This window comes from Leopardus geoffroyi, chromosome D4 (assembly GCF_018350155.1).
Source record: "Leopardus geoffroyi isolate Oge1 chromosome D4, O.geoffroyi_Oge1_pat1.0, whole genome shotgun sequence".
NCBI lineage: Eukaryota > Metazoa > Chordata > Mammalia > Carnivora > Felidae > Leopardus > Leopardus geoffroyi.
The window spans coordinates 79,858,800-79,874,702 of record NC_059342.1 but is presented as its reverse complement, the minus strand read 5'-3'; the positions used below and the strand labels follow the sequence as shown (position 1 = coordinate 79,874,702).

General features: G+C 50.1%; 1 protein-coding gene across 15 annotated transcripts in view; it reads left to right on the top strand.

Moving 5' to 3' along the window:
• Positions 1-15,903, top strand: part of CDK5RAP2 (CDK5 regulatory subunit associated protein 2) — a 172,194-nt gene that overhangs the window by 73,875 nt on the left and 82,416 nt on the right. For 14 of the 15 annotated variants that reach the window (XM_045469565.1, XM_045469580.1, XM_045469575.1 and 11 more), the window contains 3 exons: positions 1,327-1,497; positions 5,487-5,624; positions 13,435-13,532. In XM_045469565.1, the coding sequence (XP_045325521.1) occupies positions 1,327-1,497; positions 5,487-5,624; positions 13,435-13,532 (407 nt within the window). The remainder of the gene's footprint in view (positions 1-1,326; positions 1,498-5,486; positions 5,625-13,434; positions 13,533-15,903) is intronic. The other variant, XM_045469569.1, reaches the window with a different exon arrangement.

The following is a 15,903-nucleotide window of genomic DNA, read 5'->3' as shown; positions in this document are numbered from 1 at the left end:
TGAAATAACTCCTCCCTGTTTGGCTAACCAATCAACTTGATATACAGTTCGATTTATTTGTTTGTTTGTTTGCTGTGCTTCTGGTTTTAGGAGATTTTTATGTTGTTTTTCAAATAGTTACCTAAACATTTAAACGGCTTCGAGTATCACATCTGTAAAATGAGTTCTTCTCCCTCCTTCTACCTTCTACCTTCTATGTTCTCTTTTATTTCCCTATAGGCAACCATCTAATTTATTTTATAGTTAAATACATGACAGTATGCTGTACATTCTTTTTTTTTTTTCCTCCTGGGGTCCTCCTGAACCCCACCTGAGCAGTATATTCTGAAGATTACTGTAGGGCAGCGTATTTATAGAGTCCTCATTCTTTTTTCTTTATCGGTTCTGAGTGCTCCATTGTGAGAATGTCCCATAGTTTATTCCTTTACTGGTGGATATTTGGGTGTTTCCAGCTTTTTGCTATTATGAATAGTACTTCAGTATTACAAATAGTGTATATCCTGAGGTAGTTATAATCACGCTGTTTACTGTTGGTTTTGTGGTTTTCTCCCTGACATTATAACACGAGCATTTTCCATGTTACTTGTGAATGTCATTATTGAAGATAATTTTTTTTTTTCCTGATCAGGAAAGTAATATAGACTTATTTAGAGATTTTAGAAACTCAGAAAAATAAGAATCAGTTGAAAGTCACCCACAATCCCACTGTTTAGGTATACTGTTCCTATTTTGACGTGTTTCCTCATGGGCTTAACAATATTTTGTGTAAGCATTTAGGAAACAATCAGCATCATATTATATAGTATCCTGGTTTGGTGTTCCTCAGAATTGTGTGCTTTTTTTTTATACCATACTGTTTATAATTAATTCCCTATTGTTAGATATTTAATTTCTTTCTGGTTTTCAGTATTATAAATAATGTTGTGATGAATGTGCATAAAGCTTTTTCCAAATTTCAGCTTATTCCTTTTTTTTTTTTTTTTTTTTTTTTTTAAGTTTATTACCTTTGAGAGAGAGAGCGCAAGTTGGGGAGAGGCGCAGAGAGAGAGGGAGAGTGAGAGAATCCCAAGCAGGCCTGGTGCGGGGCTTGAACCCACGAACTGTGCGATCATGACCTGAGCCGAAGTCGGATGCTTAACCAACTGAGCCCCCCAGGCGCCCCCTCGGCTTATTTTTGAAGCTGGTTTTCACGAGACCTTCTGTGAGAAGGAAGCGCATGTTTGTTAAACACATCTGTTCGCTTGCTCTTATGTAGCGGAAACAGGTGAGGGAGTGTCCCCTTGAAATCTGTGAAATAAATTCTGTTTTTTCTTTTCCTTTTGGTAGGACCTTAGGAATGAAGTTGAGAAATTACGCGATGAAGTGAATGAGAGAGAGAAGGCCGTGGAGAATCGTTACAAGAGTCTTTTGAGTGAAAGCAATAAAAAATTGCACAGTCAAGAGCAGGTGATCAGAAGTCTAACAGGAAGTATCAATCCAAAGGACTTGTTGCTTCGGGTACCAAAGCTTCTTTTTCTTTTGTGTTTAAATCTGTTGACTTGCCATAGGTCGTTTTGTTGAAAAACTCTTTTGCAGAAATGCGTATATAAAAATAAGGCTGGCAAAAATGATTATAGCCTTCGCTGCTGTGTGTCAGAGCACATCAGAGCTTTCTTTATGTCCTTTGGACGCCAGCCACCAGCAAGAAGGGAAGGGACTGATTCTGGGTCGTACGACTGGTCAGCGGCAGAGCGCGATTGAGGCCCTGGGCTGTTTCGCTCCAGAGGCCGGCCCGCTTCACCGAGGTCCTTCCGCTGTGAGTGCCTGTTGCTCCTGACGTGCACCGTGGCCTCTGACTCTGTGCTTTCCCTCTACCTGTCCCTTTTTGTCGCGGAGTACCCCTCTTGCTTGATCGTATAGTGAAGTTTTGATTTAGTGCAGGCGTACAGGTAAGCCAAGCTGCACTCACCATGGGCATTTAACTCTGCCTCCTACTGGAGCCTTGTTAAGGTGACAGTGAAGGGGTGAAAGATACAAGCCCACAGGACTGAGAGCCTTTGGGTGATTTTATTACTTTCACTCAAAAGTGAAATAAAGTGCCAATAAGAAGCAAGCTGGTTTACCCTACAGAACCCAGAGAGGCACAGCAGGCAGATGAGGGTCCTGGTCCCTTTGTAACCAGGAGATTTGGCTGGAATGCTGGGCAGTTCGGTGACCGCATCCTCTTCACCGTCTCTCTGCTGAACTTAAACCAGAGAAGCTCTGGCCTGGGGGTCACCAGATATGGCTGAAGGCAGGAGTGGGTCTCTTGGATGCAAATGAGGAGGGAGTGGAAGCCTACATCCGCAGCATGAGAGTCCTTGAGGGGGGAAGAGACAGTCGGGCATCTTCCAGCAGGACAAGCAAGTCCCCACTTGGTCCTCTCACAACGAGCCTGCACTGCCCTGCCCTTTCCACACTCAGAGCCTCTGAGCACTTTTACCTTTCAAGGTGGCTGGACGGCCTGAGTTCCCCAAACAGGAGAAAAGTGTCTAAGAGGAAAGACAGACAGACAGACAACACAAAGCTCTGTGGAGGCAGTAGAAACCGGAGGATGCGAAGCAGACCAGACAGCTCTCCAAAGGCTCTATACTATAACATCTTTAGATAGGAGCCAAGATCAGGATCTGAAAAATAAAAGATACTTGGAAAAGAAGAATGAGCTGTTGGAAATTGCAAGTGTGATTACAGATATAAAAAGTTTCATAGAGTTAGAAACACTGGAAGATAAAGTTGAGTGAGTTTTCCAGAAAATGGAATCCAACAAAGAAACAAACAGGGGTGAGAAAATGAGAGGTAAGCAATAAGAGCTGTAGAAGCCTGACTCAGGAGCTCCGATCTCTGGCCAACAGGAGGTCCCGAAAGATGGGACAAGTCAGAGCAGAGGAGGGAAAACCTGAGTATCAGGAGAGCTTCCGGAGCGGAAGGGCAGACACCTGTGCCTCAACAGGGCCTGCTGCGTTTCTTACACAATGAGTCGTGAGTGACCCACACTGCCAAGGCACGTCCTTGTGAAATAGTAGCACATGGGGATAAAGAGAGGCTCTGAGAGGCTTCTAGAGCGAGATGCAAAGGACCCAGACTCGGAATAACATCAGAGGTCTCAGCAGCAACACCGGAGGCCAGAAGGCAGGAGAACAGCACTTTCAGATTGTGGGGGAAGAGTGACGTCCAGCCCAGCATTCTGTACTCCGCTGAGCTGGCAGCTAGAGGGGGGCAGACAAAGGTGTTTTCTGGCATTCGGTGCCTAAAATCCTATGCCTCCAGGGTACCCCCTTGCAGGGAACTCCTGAACAGTGATCCTGTCCATACAAATGAGAAGCTAACTGAACAGGACAGAGACGTGGGATCCAGCAAGTAGGGGATTTTCCTAGGTTGTGGTGACCAGAAGTGCCAGGGTGCAGAGAGCTTGTATTTGAGTGCTTTCGAGAGAGGGCCTCCACGTTGGGCTTTCTCCAAGAAACAGAAACGGAGCCCTTCCCTTCCCTGGTGTGTCTGGCTCCATCTAGAGACATTTGGAAGTTATTTTAGAGAGTTTAGAGATGAATTTACAGGGGCGCCTGGGTGGCTCAGTCGGTTAAGCGTCCGACTTCGGCTCAGGTCATGATCTCGCGGTCCGTGAGTTCGAGCCCCGCGTCGGGCTCTGTGCTGACAGCTCAGGGCCTGGAGCCTGTTTCAGATTCTGTGTCTCCTTCTCTCTCTGGCCCTCCCCCGTTCATGCTCTGTCTCTCTCTGTCTCAAAAATAAAATAAACATTAAAAATTAAAAAAAAAAAAAAAGATGAATTTACATTAAGTACCTAATTTAGTTTCATGAACTAAGTGGACAAATAGAGTAAAGCACTTGTTACTGATTCCAAGGAAAGCAGAGAAACAAGCATGAAAGGAGATGTGCTCACGGGAGGGCCACGTGGGTGAGTCGTGGACAGTATTTGTGTGGTCATGATGCTGTGAATGCGGACTGTCACTTGAATTGAAGTTGCAACTGTCAGGAAAAGTGCTGAGGTGGGGAGGCAGATGATGTAAGAGCCAAATCCCTGAACTTGTGCCGTAGGAGCCGAGACCCGTGTTACTTTCTTTTTTTTTTTTTTTTTTAATTTTGTTTTTCAACGTTTATTTATTTTTGGGACAGAGAGAGACAGAGCATGAACGGGGGAGGGGCAGAGAGAGAGGGAGACACAGAATCGGAAACAGGCTCCAGGCTCTGAGCCATCAGCCCAGAGCCCGACGCGGGGCTCGAACTCACGGACCGCGAGATCGTGACCTGAGCTGAAGTCGGACGCTTAACCGACTGCGCCACCCAGGCGCCCCCCGTGTTACTTTCACAAGTGAGGCCGCGGGAGAGTAGGAATGTAATATAAATAGCGGAAGAAGCCGAGGGGCTGGAAGCTGTGTTTTCCTGGGAGTGGGGCCCGGAGGTGAGGAGGAAGAGGTGGCGGCTGACGTTCTCCCTGTAAGCCGTGCTGTGCTGTTTGATTGTTACACAGCGTATATGTATAATTGGGCTTTTAAAAAAGGAAAATGAAAAGTGTTACGTCAAGCGCAGCTGTATTATAGCAAGTCTAGAAATTCAGTATTGGTTATTTGGTTTCTAATTTTTCCTGGGACAGTTAAAGAGGTTTTTATAAGAAAAAGTGCCTCTGTTTTTTTCATGTTTGTGCTGATCTCCTTTCTCATAAAAGCTTGACATGATGAAGTAAGTCTGATAGGTTCTTAGGAATGAGAGGTGGTTCTCGTCCTTAATTTCTGACCCAGAGTGGACAGACCCCTAGCTAAGGAGTTTCTAGGTTTTAAACACTTAGAGATAGATTCCATGCTTGAACTTGGCCACGAGATCAGAGAAACGGTCTCCAGTCCTGTTGTGTTGTCGAATGCCAGATCTTCTGAAGGGGTCGATGAGGGGGGCTGTATTGTGCGTCACCAAGAGGACCCTTTCATCTGTGACCACACCTCAGAACACTGTTTGCAGTTTTTCTTCCCGAAGTCCAGTTTCCTCGCAGATATCGATGGTTCAAGTTTTGTCAAATTTGTGATGTTTCGAGAGAGACGGGATTTTGTTGGGTTGCGATAAACACTTCCTCTATCATCGCAGTAACCCTGCAGGATAGGAAGCAGACCCGGAGGTCACGCCCTGGCCAAGGGGGACCCAGGATGGGAAGCCCATCCCATGGGATCAGGCCTGGGCTTGGTGCTCCACACCCGTTGGGCAGCCATCTCAGTGGTGGGGAGAAGGGCTTTGTGATGACTGCCACCACCCTGTCTGTGCCGTGCCCGCGGGCTGCTTTTCTCCTGGGGGTGCTGGCTGCGTTATAGTTTTGCGATTGCCTGGTATTTGGGGATGATGGAAATTTGTTCGAGGAAAATAATGTGAAGAAAAAATAAAATATCTTCCCTTCAAGAGTTCTGGACAATCTGTTACGAAGATTTTTTTTTTCTTGATGAAAACTTCCTCACGATTTGTTTCCATAGAAATTCAGTGAAAAAGATTCGGAAGCAGTCCAGCAGAACCGTCATTCACAGACCGGGGAGGATCTCACGGTCAGGAGTGAAGACTCCCTGGAAAAGTGCTCTTTGTGGCGGTCATCATGCAAACGGCTCTTCTCCGAGGTAAGCTTGACCGGAGTCGGACGTCACACGTGAACTCACGTTCTCTCCCGACACGTATGTGATATCTGCTCTCATCTAGAGCCCCTCCAGGGCCTTCTTGCCAGTAATTGAGCTTCTAACAGATACGGGGGGGGGTTCTTAGTCTGTCTGCCTTACAGATTAGTATCCATTAGCTGAGCACTGGCATTTGCAACACTCAGGAAACTGGTAAATCACAGCTCGTTGAAGATGAGCCTAGGGGTTGCCTGGGTGGCTCAGTCCGTTAAGCATCTGACTCTTGATTTTAGCTCAGGTCATGATTTCACAGTCCGTGGGTTTGAGCTCCGTTTCAGGCTCTGTGCTGACAGTGCGGAGCCTGCTTGGGTTTCTCTCTCTGTAAACCCGCTCACGTGCTCTCTCTCGAAATATGAACTGTAAAAAAAATTGAAAAAAAAAAAGAAAAAGATGAGCCTTGTATTTGCTGTCCCAGGGTTCACCTCTCAAGAACTATGTAATCTCTGTATGTAATTTCTGTGTTAAGAAAATTTTCCTGTTCAAATACACACGAAAACTGGCCCAGCAGGCCCTCCTTCCTGGTCTGGCCTCAGGTCGCTCGCCATCATCTCTAACTACAGCTGACTTCTTGCAGATTCCTGAAAGTGCCGTGTTTGTGCCTCTCTCTGTGCCTTCGCACATGCTGTTCCATCTGCCTGGAGTGGCTTTTGTGTCCTTGTTTACTGGGTGACTCCTAAACATCCCTAAAGGAGCCCCTGTGGTGTCGCCTTCCCTGCCCCTGCTTAGCAGTGACGTCTCCTCTTCCTCCCTGGCGCTCAGCACTTTGCACGCCCATCCTTGTGTTGGTGTCATGGGATCCCCATAACACCCATAACCATCACCATAACACCCGAGTGGTGCCCCTCACCCAGGCCCTTACACACCACGGATGGCACCTCAGGGTAGGGGACTGGAATTCGTGTGTGAATCCCGATGCCTGGCCCAGTGCGTGGCCCAGTAAGCAAATGTTTGTTGAGTGAAGAAATGATCTGGTTCGTGTGACATACATACAGATTGCTCTGACCCCCAGCTTGCATGTGATGCAACTTGGCAGCCAGATGTGGGAAAGGAGAGGAGCTCACTGTAGGCCAAGGTTTTGGTTTTTTTTCCCCCTTAAACCTGGCTTTAATTAAGTTCATACATTCAGAAGACAGAGAACTCTTACGCAAATTAGCTCCCTGATGAATGGCTCTGATCGTGATGTGCGCTTTTGTGAAGGGTGATTCTCACAATAATTAACAACCAGTACAGCTCGGGCACACCCATCGGATCAGACTCGGGCAGTAGGGCTGGAGTACCTGCTCTGGTGCGGGTACCAACCCTGCGGTTACTGGATTCTGGAGAGGTCCCTAGGGGAGGGGCCAGGGCACCTGGGGTGGTTGGGGAGGACGAATCAGGGGTCATTTTACGGCTCGTGTAGGAGTTGTTTGGCAGCCAGTGCTAGCTGTTGCACTGTGGATAGGCTCAGGGTCAGCCCTGGGCCGGGGGGCATCACTGACTGGACAGTGGGGGCTTTTTCTTACCTCCGACCCTTGGTGGACTGGCATTCTGCCATTTCTCTTGGATGAGAATACCAGCATAGCGTCGAGGACCCCTTGGGCTGGGCCAGAAGCCTGGAGGCCAGGATTTTTCTCTTGGCCCTGTCACCACGTAGGTGATGCTGGGCATTTAGACGGACACATCTTCACTGACCTGAACGCATCTCATCGAACTTTGCTATGTCGAATCCTGTTTTAGTCACGTAAACTGTGTCTAAGTGTTGAACGAAACGTTTATGGGTGTGTGGAACAGGCTGAGTGTTTTCCAGTTTAATCTCACTAGTTTGATCAGCTGTCCCGCTTTTTTGGTTTCTTGGGCTGGGCTCTGTCTGTACTGCGTAGAATCACAAGTGAAGAGTCATCATTTCATTTACTGTTACATGTAGATGCTGGTGATGTTTAAATTACCACAATGCCTTAGTATTTTATTTTATTAAAAAAATTTTTTTAACGTTTATTCATTCTTGAGAGACAGCGAGATAGAGCGCGAGCAGGGGAGGGGCAGAGAGAGGGAGACACAGAATCCGCAGCAGGCTCCAGGCTCCAGGCTCCGGGCTCCGAGCTGTCAGCACAGAGCTTGATGAGGGGCTCGAATCCATGAACCGTGAGATCATAACCTGAGCTGAAGTCAGATGCTCGAGCGACTGAGCCACCCAGGCGCCCTTAAAATGCCTTAGTGTTTTCGCAAAGGCTTTAATTCTGTTCTGCAAGACTAATTGCTAATTGTGGGTAAGGAATTATAAATGATCATTTTGGAATTATAAATTTCTAAAGTGTCAGTTCAGGTAGTCCCGACTGGGCGCAGCCTGCAGTTTCCTTCCCCTCGCGCCCCCCCCCCCCCCCCCCCCCCCCCCCCCGCCACAAGAAAGGTATGCTTTTTAGACCGTAGTTCGTTCTTTGTAGAAAACGTGGGTTTCTCCTGTTGTGCCCTCGGCCACTTTGTGTTGATTTAGGGTTTATCCTCTGCCCATTTCTACAAAGAACTTGAGGCTATGATGAGGTCTCCATGGAGTCTGGGCAGTCTCTGTTGCCTCTGATCACTGTGTGATCCTGAGAATTAATGCTGGACGATCAGGGAATTGAAGAACAGAGAGTAAACCACACTGACCGTATTTAACTTGCCTCAGCCAAAGATTTATAGCTTGGCTGTTGACATGGTTGGGACAGCGCTGCTGAATTTCCTGAGCATCCAAACAAATGTCTTTGTTGCCGAGCTGTGACATAGCTACCAAAGTAGACACCATCCATCTAGCAGGCCACTAAATTGCCCTGCTTACCAAGAAGTGAGCCGTTAAGCTTTCTCTTTACATATCTGCTACCTCTTCAGGTTGTGGTCTGTGCATGACCTGTGTTTCCTTCTAGTCATTAAGGAAACTGTGCAGAGTAGGAAATGCCCAGGATTTGTGTTGGAACGCCCGTTCTTCTTGCTAGTTCCGTGACCTTGGGCAAGTCCCTTCATCTCTCTGAAACCCACCCTCCCGATCTGTGAATGGGGGAATTGCATGCTTACCTCCTGATAGAATTGGAAATAATGTAAGTGCATTACTTAAGGGTCTTCTGGTTGCAAGCTGTGAATCCAGCATTGAGTAGTGTGGTCAAAACAGTCACAGTGAAAGGGAGTATTTGTTGGGAGAGCTGAGTAGCCGTGTCTCGGAGAGGGTGAAACTGTGGCAGCCCCGTGGGCAGCAGAGGTCTTGAACCCTCGAGCTCTGTCCTTGATATGATGCACACCCAGCGTCCCAGACTTCTGGTTTCTCAGTTGAAGTCTCCGAATCCGGAGAGAAAGTCGAACTGGTTCAGTGTGGGTCCAGGGGGCTGGCTCACTGACAGAGGGGGCTTCCAGGGTCTTGCCCCTGTGTTTTAGGGACAGTTTTCAGATGAGAGAGGGGAGGAGGGGTGAGCTGGGTGGTCATTCCAAGGGCTGTGGAGGAACGACTGCGGAGTCAGACACAGGTAGGTGTGTGGCAGTCATACTCTCCTTCGGGGTGAGAGACCTCCCGTCTTGTTCCTCGTCTGGGGGGCAGGAGGGAGGGTGGGGGTGGCTGCTTGTCGCTCCCTTCTGGGCAGCCTGGCCCTCTGCCTCTACGCTGAGGAGATCCACTGGTTTGTGAGCTCTGCTGAGGGAGCCAGATGACTTCATTCTAATGGGGCATGATTCAACACAGGGGAGTAGGTGAATGATGAAATGGGACCCAAATGGCTCTGAAGAGTTCATTTATTTAACATGGGTGAGCTATTTGCTTCTAGGAAGACGTTGACTCACTCTGACTTCCATTATGCAAAATACCCACAGGAATCTCTGCTCTTAAGATCCATATCGGTCCCTGTGTTCTCCGCTTACCCATTTCGTGCAGATTACCCATTTTCTTGCAGATTCCTGAAAGTGCCGTGTTTGCGCCTCTCTCTGTGCCTTTGCACGTGCTGTTCCATCTGCCTGGAGTGGCTTTTGTGTCCTTGTTTACTGGGTGACTCCTAAACATCCCTAAAGGAGCCCCTGTGGTGTCGCCTTCCCTGCCCCTGCTTAGCAGTGACGTCTCCTCTTCCTCCCTGGCGCTCAGGACTTTGCACGCCCATCCTTGTGTTGGCGTTATGGGATCCCCATAATACCCATCACCATAACACCCGAGTGGTGCCCCTCACCCAGGCCCTTACACACCGTGGATGGCACCAGTCTGTGGCAGCATTTGGTCTGTGCCAGGTACTGTTCCTGGCTTGGGACATGGCTGCCCACAAGGGGCCGTCGGACCTGTTGGCAAGTGGTTGGTACGCTTTCCCCGGGGTTAAAGTGAACCAGTGCCGTGGGCGCTGGAAGAGGGCATTTTTCTCTGTCAAGCAAGGCTTCCTGGTGAGAATGTGGCCTAAGCAGACCCCGTAAGGTGCTTGGGAGTGTGTCAGTGGAGAGGGGTGAATGATGGTCTCTGCGGGGCGGGGGCGGGGGTCGTTCCTCTGGAGCTCGGACGGAGGGGTTCCTCCATCCCACTGAGGAGGAAGAGCGGGGGGAAGGGAAGTGCAGGTGTGGGCAGCTGGCAGGTGGGGGTGGGGGGTTCGAAGAGCTGCCGGCAAGAAGGCCGGAGGGGAGCTGAGCCAGGCATCCGGGCCCTCGCCTTGCAGCGGGTGGTCCTCTGGGGCCCCGCCCACCACCCTCCGGTTAAGACACGGGGCCTGGGCGCACACACTCCACATCTGGAGCCCACTCCATCCGACAGAAGTCCGTATTTACCCGTTTCTTTTCCTAGCCCTTCTTGGCTGGCTTTGCAGTTACATACGTAAGCACAGACTCTGACCGCCGCTTGTCAGCTGGATGGCCTCAAACAAATGTTCCCTCTCAGACAGTCAGTTTCGTCATCTGAAAAATGGGAGGATTAACGTGCTTCCCAGGTTTCCGTCAGACACGATCTGGGTCCCAAGTGCCTAGCATAGCGCCAGAACGTGGGAACAGAAGTTATGGCTGACGTTATCGAGTGTTTATTTTGTACCGGTCATCACCCTGAGAACTTTGTAGAGATTAGCTCATTCCGTCTCCTTCACCGCCCTGTGAGCGACGTAGAATCATTACCTTCCTTTAGAGGTGTGCATATTGAAGCATAGAGAGGTTGAGGAACTTGCTGAAGGTCACACAGTTAGTAAGGTCACATCCTCCTAACTATCCCTGCCCTTCATGGTAGGTGCTCAAGAAGCAGTAGGTTTGTTTTGACGTTTGTTTATTTTGAAGAGAGAGCGCGAGTGAGGGAGGTACAGAGAGAGGGGGGGCAGAGGATCCGAAGCGGGCTCTGTGCTGACAGCAGAGAGCCCAGCGCGGGGCTCGAACTCACAAACTGTGAGAGCGCAACCTGAGCCAGAGTCGGACGTTTAACCGACCGAGCCGCTCAGGCAAGAGGCAGTAGTTTTTTAAATTTTCTTCATCATTGTTGGCTGCCTTTCATGTGGTTGACAGTGACAGTGATTCCCTGCCAAGCGCCCCGGTGCGTCGCATCCATTCTGGGGCATGGATGGCTGGACTGAAGAGCTCAGACCTGAGGGCCTGGCTGCCTGGGTCCGTGCCCTGCCTCTCCACCTGACCTTGGCTGCCGTCAGCCCTCTGTGCCGCAGCTCCCTCATTGCGGAAACGAGGAGGGTGGTGACCCCTCGGCTCCCTGGGTCGTCGGGAGGCCTGAGAAAATGCCTGGGGAGCACTGAGCACAGTGGCTGACACTGTCTTGTTATCCTGTTCAATTCTTCCCCGGGCTCTTCTTGGGAACCCTCTGTTGACACACATGGTGTGTACAGGTGGGAGCCGAGAGAATCCCACGTGACACTGTTGCTGTGCACAAAAGGCATATGGGAGCTCCCTGTGCCAGGGACATGTGGCATGATTTACAAAAGGGCCCGACATTTCTAGCAGTCTGGGTACCTAACTTCTCATGACCGAGCTGGTGGTTTAGCATTTGGAACCCTTAATTAGCAGGTGGTGCCTTTGCCTTGTCTTGTTCAGGGCGAGGGGCCTGGCGGTGTTCTCGCGGGTCAGGGGCCCCTAACCTTTCCTTGCCCTCTGCATCCCTGCGGCAGTCTGCGGAAGCCAGGGATCTCTTCCCTGGAAAGGTCTTCCAATGCATAAAATATATGCACGGGATTATAAAGGAAGCCAATTACTTTGAAATTCAGTCATCAGACTATTGAAAAGAATCTGCTTTGGAAATGGTGCTTCTTTATTAACGCGTTAAACGACGGGGTCTCATGGTGAGTATAGTGACCACTGTAGTTCTGAAGCGGTGGTAAAAATGAATATTTTAAGATAACTTGAGATGCCTGTAACACATACAGGGTCCCTGCGTTTCTTTGGGATGACACCGTCACAGGAAAACACCAACACCGCTGTGGTGCAGTAACCGTGCTCCTTCGGGTCCAGTCAGGTTTCCACCCGTGTCCCAGGCAGTATCTTAACTTTAGGAGAAGGCATAGGTCAGTGGGAAGTACAAGGGCTGCTCGCTGTTCTAGTCTCCCCACGACCTGAGCGCCTCCCTCGAGCATTTAGGGAGCATCTCGTCCACGCAGGACGCTGCCCCCGTCCGCGCATGTTAACTTTATTTAGCGTTCTTCCCTTGTCTTGGAATAATTTCAAATTTATAGGCAGGTTTCGAGAATAAAGGATTTTACCTTTCCTGAGGCCTCTGAGAGCAAGTGGCCCACGAGAAGCCCTGTCCCCTCTGAGTCCCCTAGCGTGTATTTCCCGTAAGCGGGGACACTGACCTGTGTGCCATGGCGCAGCCGTCAAGGGCAGGGACTAGGCCGACTCCCCCCCGCCTTCTAATCCTCAGACTCAACGGGTGCTTCACTGCTCGTCCCGTAAAGCCCTTTGTGGCCAGAGGATCTGATTCGGGATCGCACGTTGCTTTGTCGTGATTCTTTAGTCTTCAGTCGGGGGCAGTTTCTCGGTCTTACCCTTGCCTTTCATGCCCTTCATAATTTTGAAGTGTCCAGGCCAGTCATATGTAGAATGTCCTTCGGGTTGGGTTTGTCTGACGTTGCTGGGTTGATCGGGTTCAGGCAGGTGTATTTGGTGGGAATATCCTCTCATCGCAGCCTGTTGGTCCCCCATTTAGATTTGTCTCATTACCGGCCACGCTGACTTCGACGGCTTTATGCAGGTGGCGCCTGCTAGGTGTCTTGACCTTTGTAATTGGTAAGCATTTTGAGGTGTTTTGAGCCTATGTAAATACCCTGATATTCTTCAAACTTTCACCCATTGGTGTTAGCTGGCTACCTCAGGTCACATAAGTAGGTTCCAGAGATCCCCCTTAGATCCCTTTGTCATCACTCTGTTCCGGATGCCTTTAGAAGCGGCTCGCTTGGCCTTTTCTGTTTTAGTGTAAGTCCCTTGTCCCTTTTGGTTGATGAACTTCTATTCTCCGGAGCAAGAGCAACATGGAGAGGCGTTCTCTGTGGTGTTGCTAAAACGATGACCAGCCGCTTGGAGGGGAGGCAGTTTCACGACTGGTGGATCGGGTGACAGCGATGATCCTTTTATAGCAGCCATTCGGTGTTGGAAGCACAGCACTCGGCTTTGTTCCGAGGGACGTGGCGGGCAGTCATTCCCCACTCCTCCTGCAGGTGGTGCTCTGCGACCGTGGCCTGCCCGACAGCCTGGCACCCGGGATCACCTCCGTTTGGATTTAGAAACTACCCACATATGTTTGCATAACGTCAGGATGGACTCTTTTACAGTTCTCCCCTTAATGTCAGATGCCCGTTGTCATTTCCAGGAAAAGCAACAATTAGACTATGAAGAGCTGATTCAAGTCTTAAAGAAGGAGCAGGACATCTATACTCACCTGGTAAAATCTCTGCAGAACCCAGACAGGTAAGGTTACTGTTTGCACCTCACACTCCTACGTAGACACACGTATTCCGAATAAATACGGTTGGCGTCTGAGGCAGCAGAGCCATCCTGGTTTGGTCAGGAAGCTTAGATGATGCTTGGATGATGGTTGCCTGACTTAAATCGGGTAAACCTATTTTATATCGAGACGCGTCTGACTTTGGGGTTGATTTCTTTCATTCTAATGAACTCAGGATAAAAGTAACATAACAATAATCTCTCAGTAATCTATAGTGCCTTCTTAATAGATACAGAAATACCTCGTGACGATGGTTACCCTATTTCCCATAAGGCCACGCAGACCGAGGGAGGTTGAGTGTCTTTTCCAAAGTTACACAGGTGGTGAGTGACCGAACCCAGGGGCTCATACAAGGCTCTGGAGCGACTTGTGTCTTTATAGAACTGCTGACATGATTTGGTGCCCGTGAGGTGCGGTGACGAGAGCCCCCCGCGGGCGAGTGCTCTTGTTCTGTCCCGGCTCTGTGTCCGCGGGCAGGTGGCCCAGTCCGTCCGGGGCCTCTGTTCGCCAGTGCAGGATTGGCCTCGGTGATTTGTCACCTCACAAAGTCCTCTCTCTGCACAGTGGGGGTAGTTACGGGTGAGAGGATACGGTTCATTTCAAAACTATACAGAAGTGAGGGAGGTGGGTTGGGGACACCGAGGGAGCGAGAGCGGCCATGGCTACACGGTGGTCAGGGCTGGGCTGTGAGTAGATGGGCAGGGGCTCATTGTGTTAGCTTTCTTTGTTTGTGTCTGTTTAAAAGTCTCCATAATAAAAAGTTAAGGTATTTGTTCCCTTACTGCTCCTTCTAAGACTTTCACTCTGGCTGGAATGGTCTTCCATTCCTTCCTTCACCAGGGCCTGGGCTGTGTGCCCTCCTGCTTCTGCCTTCGCACCGTTTCCACAGCCTGCCTTTGTCTCCCAGAGGTCCTTGAGGATTCATCTGGAGGGCTACCCTCGTGAGGAGGCTGTCCCCAGGATGGTTGTTGTCGTGAGTTTTCTGCCCTCGCAGCTGCCTTTGCCACCCTCTGGGCACGTGTCTGTAACTGGCCTGCCTCCTCGTGGGGACCCTGCGCCCCCTCCGGGTGGGATGCTGTGTCACTCAGCTCCATTTCCCCTGTGCCTGTCACCGTGGCTGGGGCGGAGTAGCCACGCAGGAAGCCGTGAGTGGACGGGCCCCCCCACCCCCTGCCTGGTCTTCTGAGAGATGACATAATTTTCAGATTTGTTGATCTGAAATGAATTTAGAGAAAATGGAAACATGCCGATGAGATTCTGGGAGTAGGCGTCACTCTGTAAAAGTGGGCCTTTTCCAGAAGCCTCAGCAGCTCGGCGTTTTTACAGGGGGCGGGGCCGGTGAAGCTGGCAAACTCGGGGGCAGCGGGCCAAGTCGGGTTACCTGGGCAGCTTCTCTGGGTCCTGGGCCGCGTGGGGTGCTTGGCACTATCTCAGCTTTTACTGCTCCCTTCCAGAAGCGCCTTCCCCTGCCCTGGCGTGACGGCCAAGAGTGTCTCCAGATAGTGCCACGTATCTCTTGGGAGGTTAATTGTCCCCAGATGGGAATCACTGCTGTAACTCCCGAGAATCAGAAAGTTTGGCTTATAAATACCCTCTTTTCGTTCGGGAGTTGCTCAGATGTATGGAAAGAGGGAAACGCCTGTCGAGTTGTCTCGTGTGTGTTGGGCCCTGTGCTGAGCTCTTTTCCCATGCAGCTCTCGTTTCATCCTCAGAACAGTCCCGAAGGAAAGGTATCAGCCCCATTTCACAGATGAGGAAGGCAGGGCTCCGGCAGTTTGACCGACCTGCCCGAGGTCCGGAGCAGTGGTGCCGTCGGGAGCTTGGCTCCGGCTCCTCGTTTCTGCCTCCCCCTCCCTCCACGTTGCAGAAGGAGGAATGCGCAGGGCTTTTGTTTCTTTCCAGGCGAAACACCTTTTGTTCCACCAACTCCTCACACCTGGAAAAGGCCCTGGAGTTAGGGGAACATAAATGACAGGCACAGGAGCAACAGCGGTGTACTTTTCACCCTGTCAGGAGACGGAGGAGGGAGTGCAGCCGGTCGCGTTCCTCCGCCCTCATCGCAAGAGCTGCGTGGAAACACGCTCCTTTTTTTTTCTCCTGCTGAAATGTCTCTGCAGCACGGCTGCATCCGAGCGAGTGCTGTGACACCTCCGTGAGGTTTTCCATCAGCCTTACAAATTGATCATTATGATTGTCTTGAAATGGAACTAGGCACAGGTTGCTGGTAGGGCCCCTTCCCTTGCAAGGAGGCTGCTTCACAATGAACCATCGTCAAAGCAGCGAGCATAGACGATTAGACATAACGGTTTATTTTCCTTCCGATGTATGTTGATT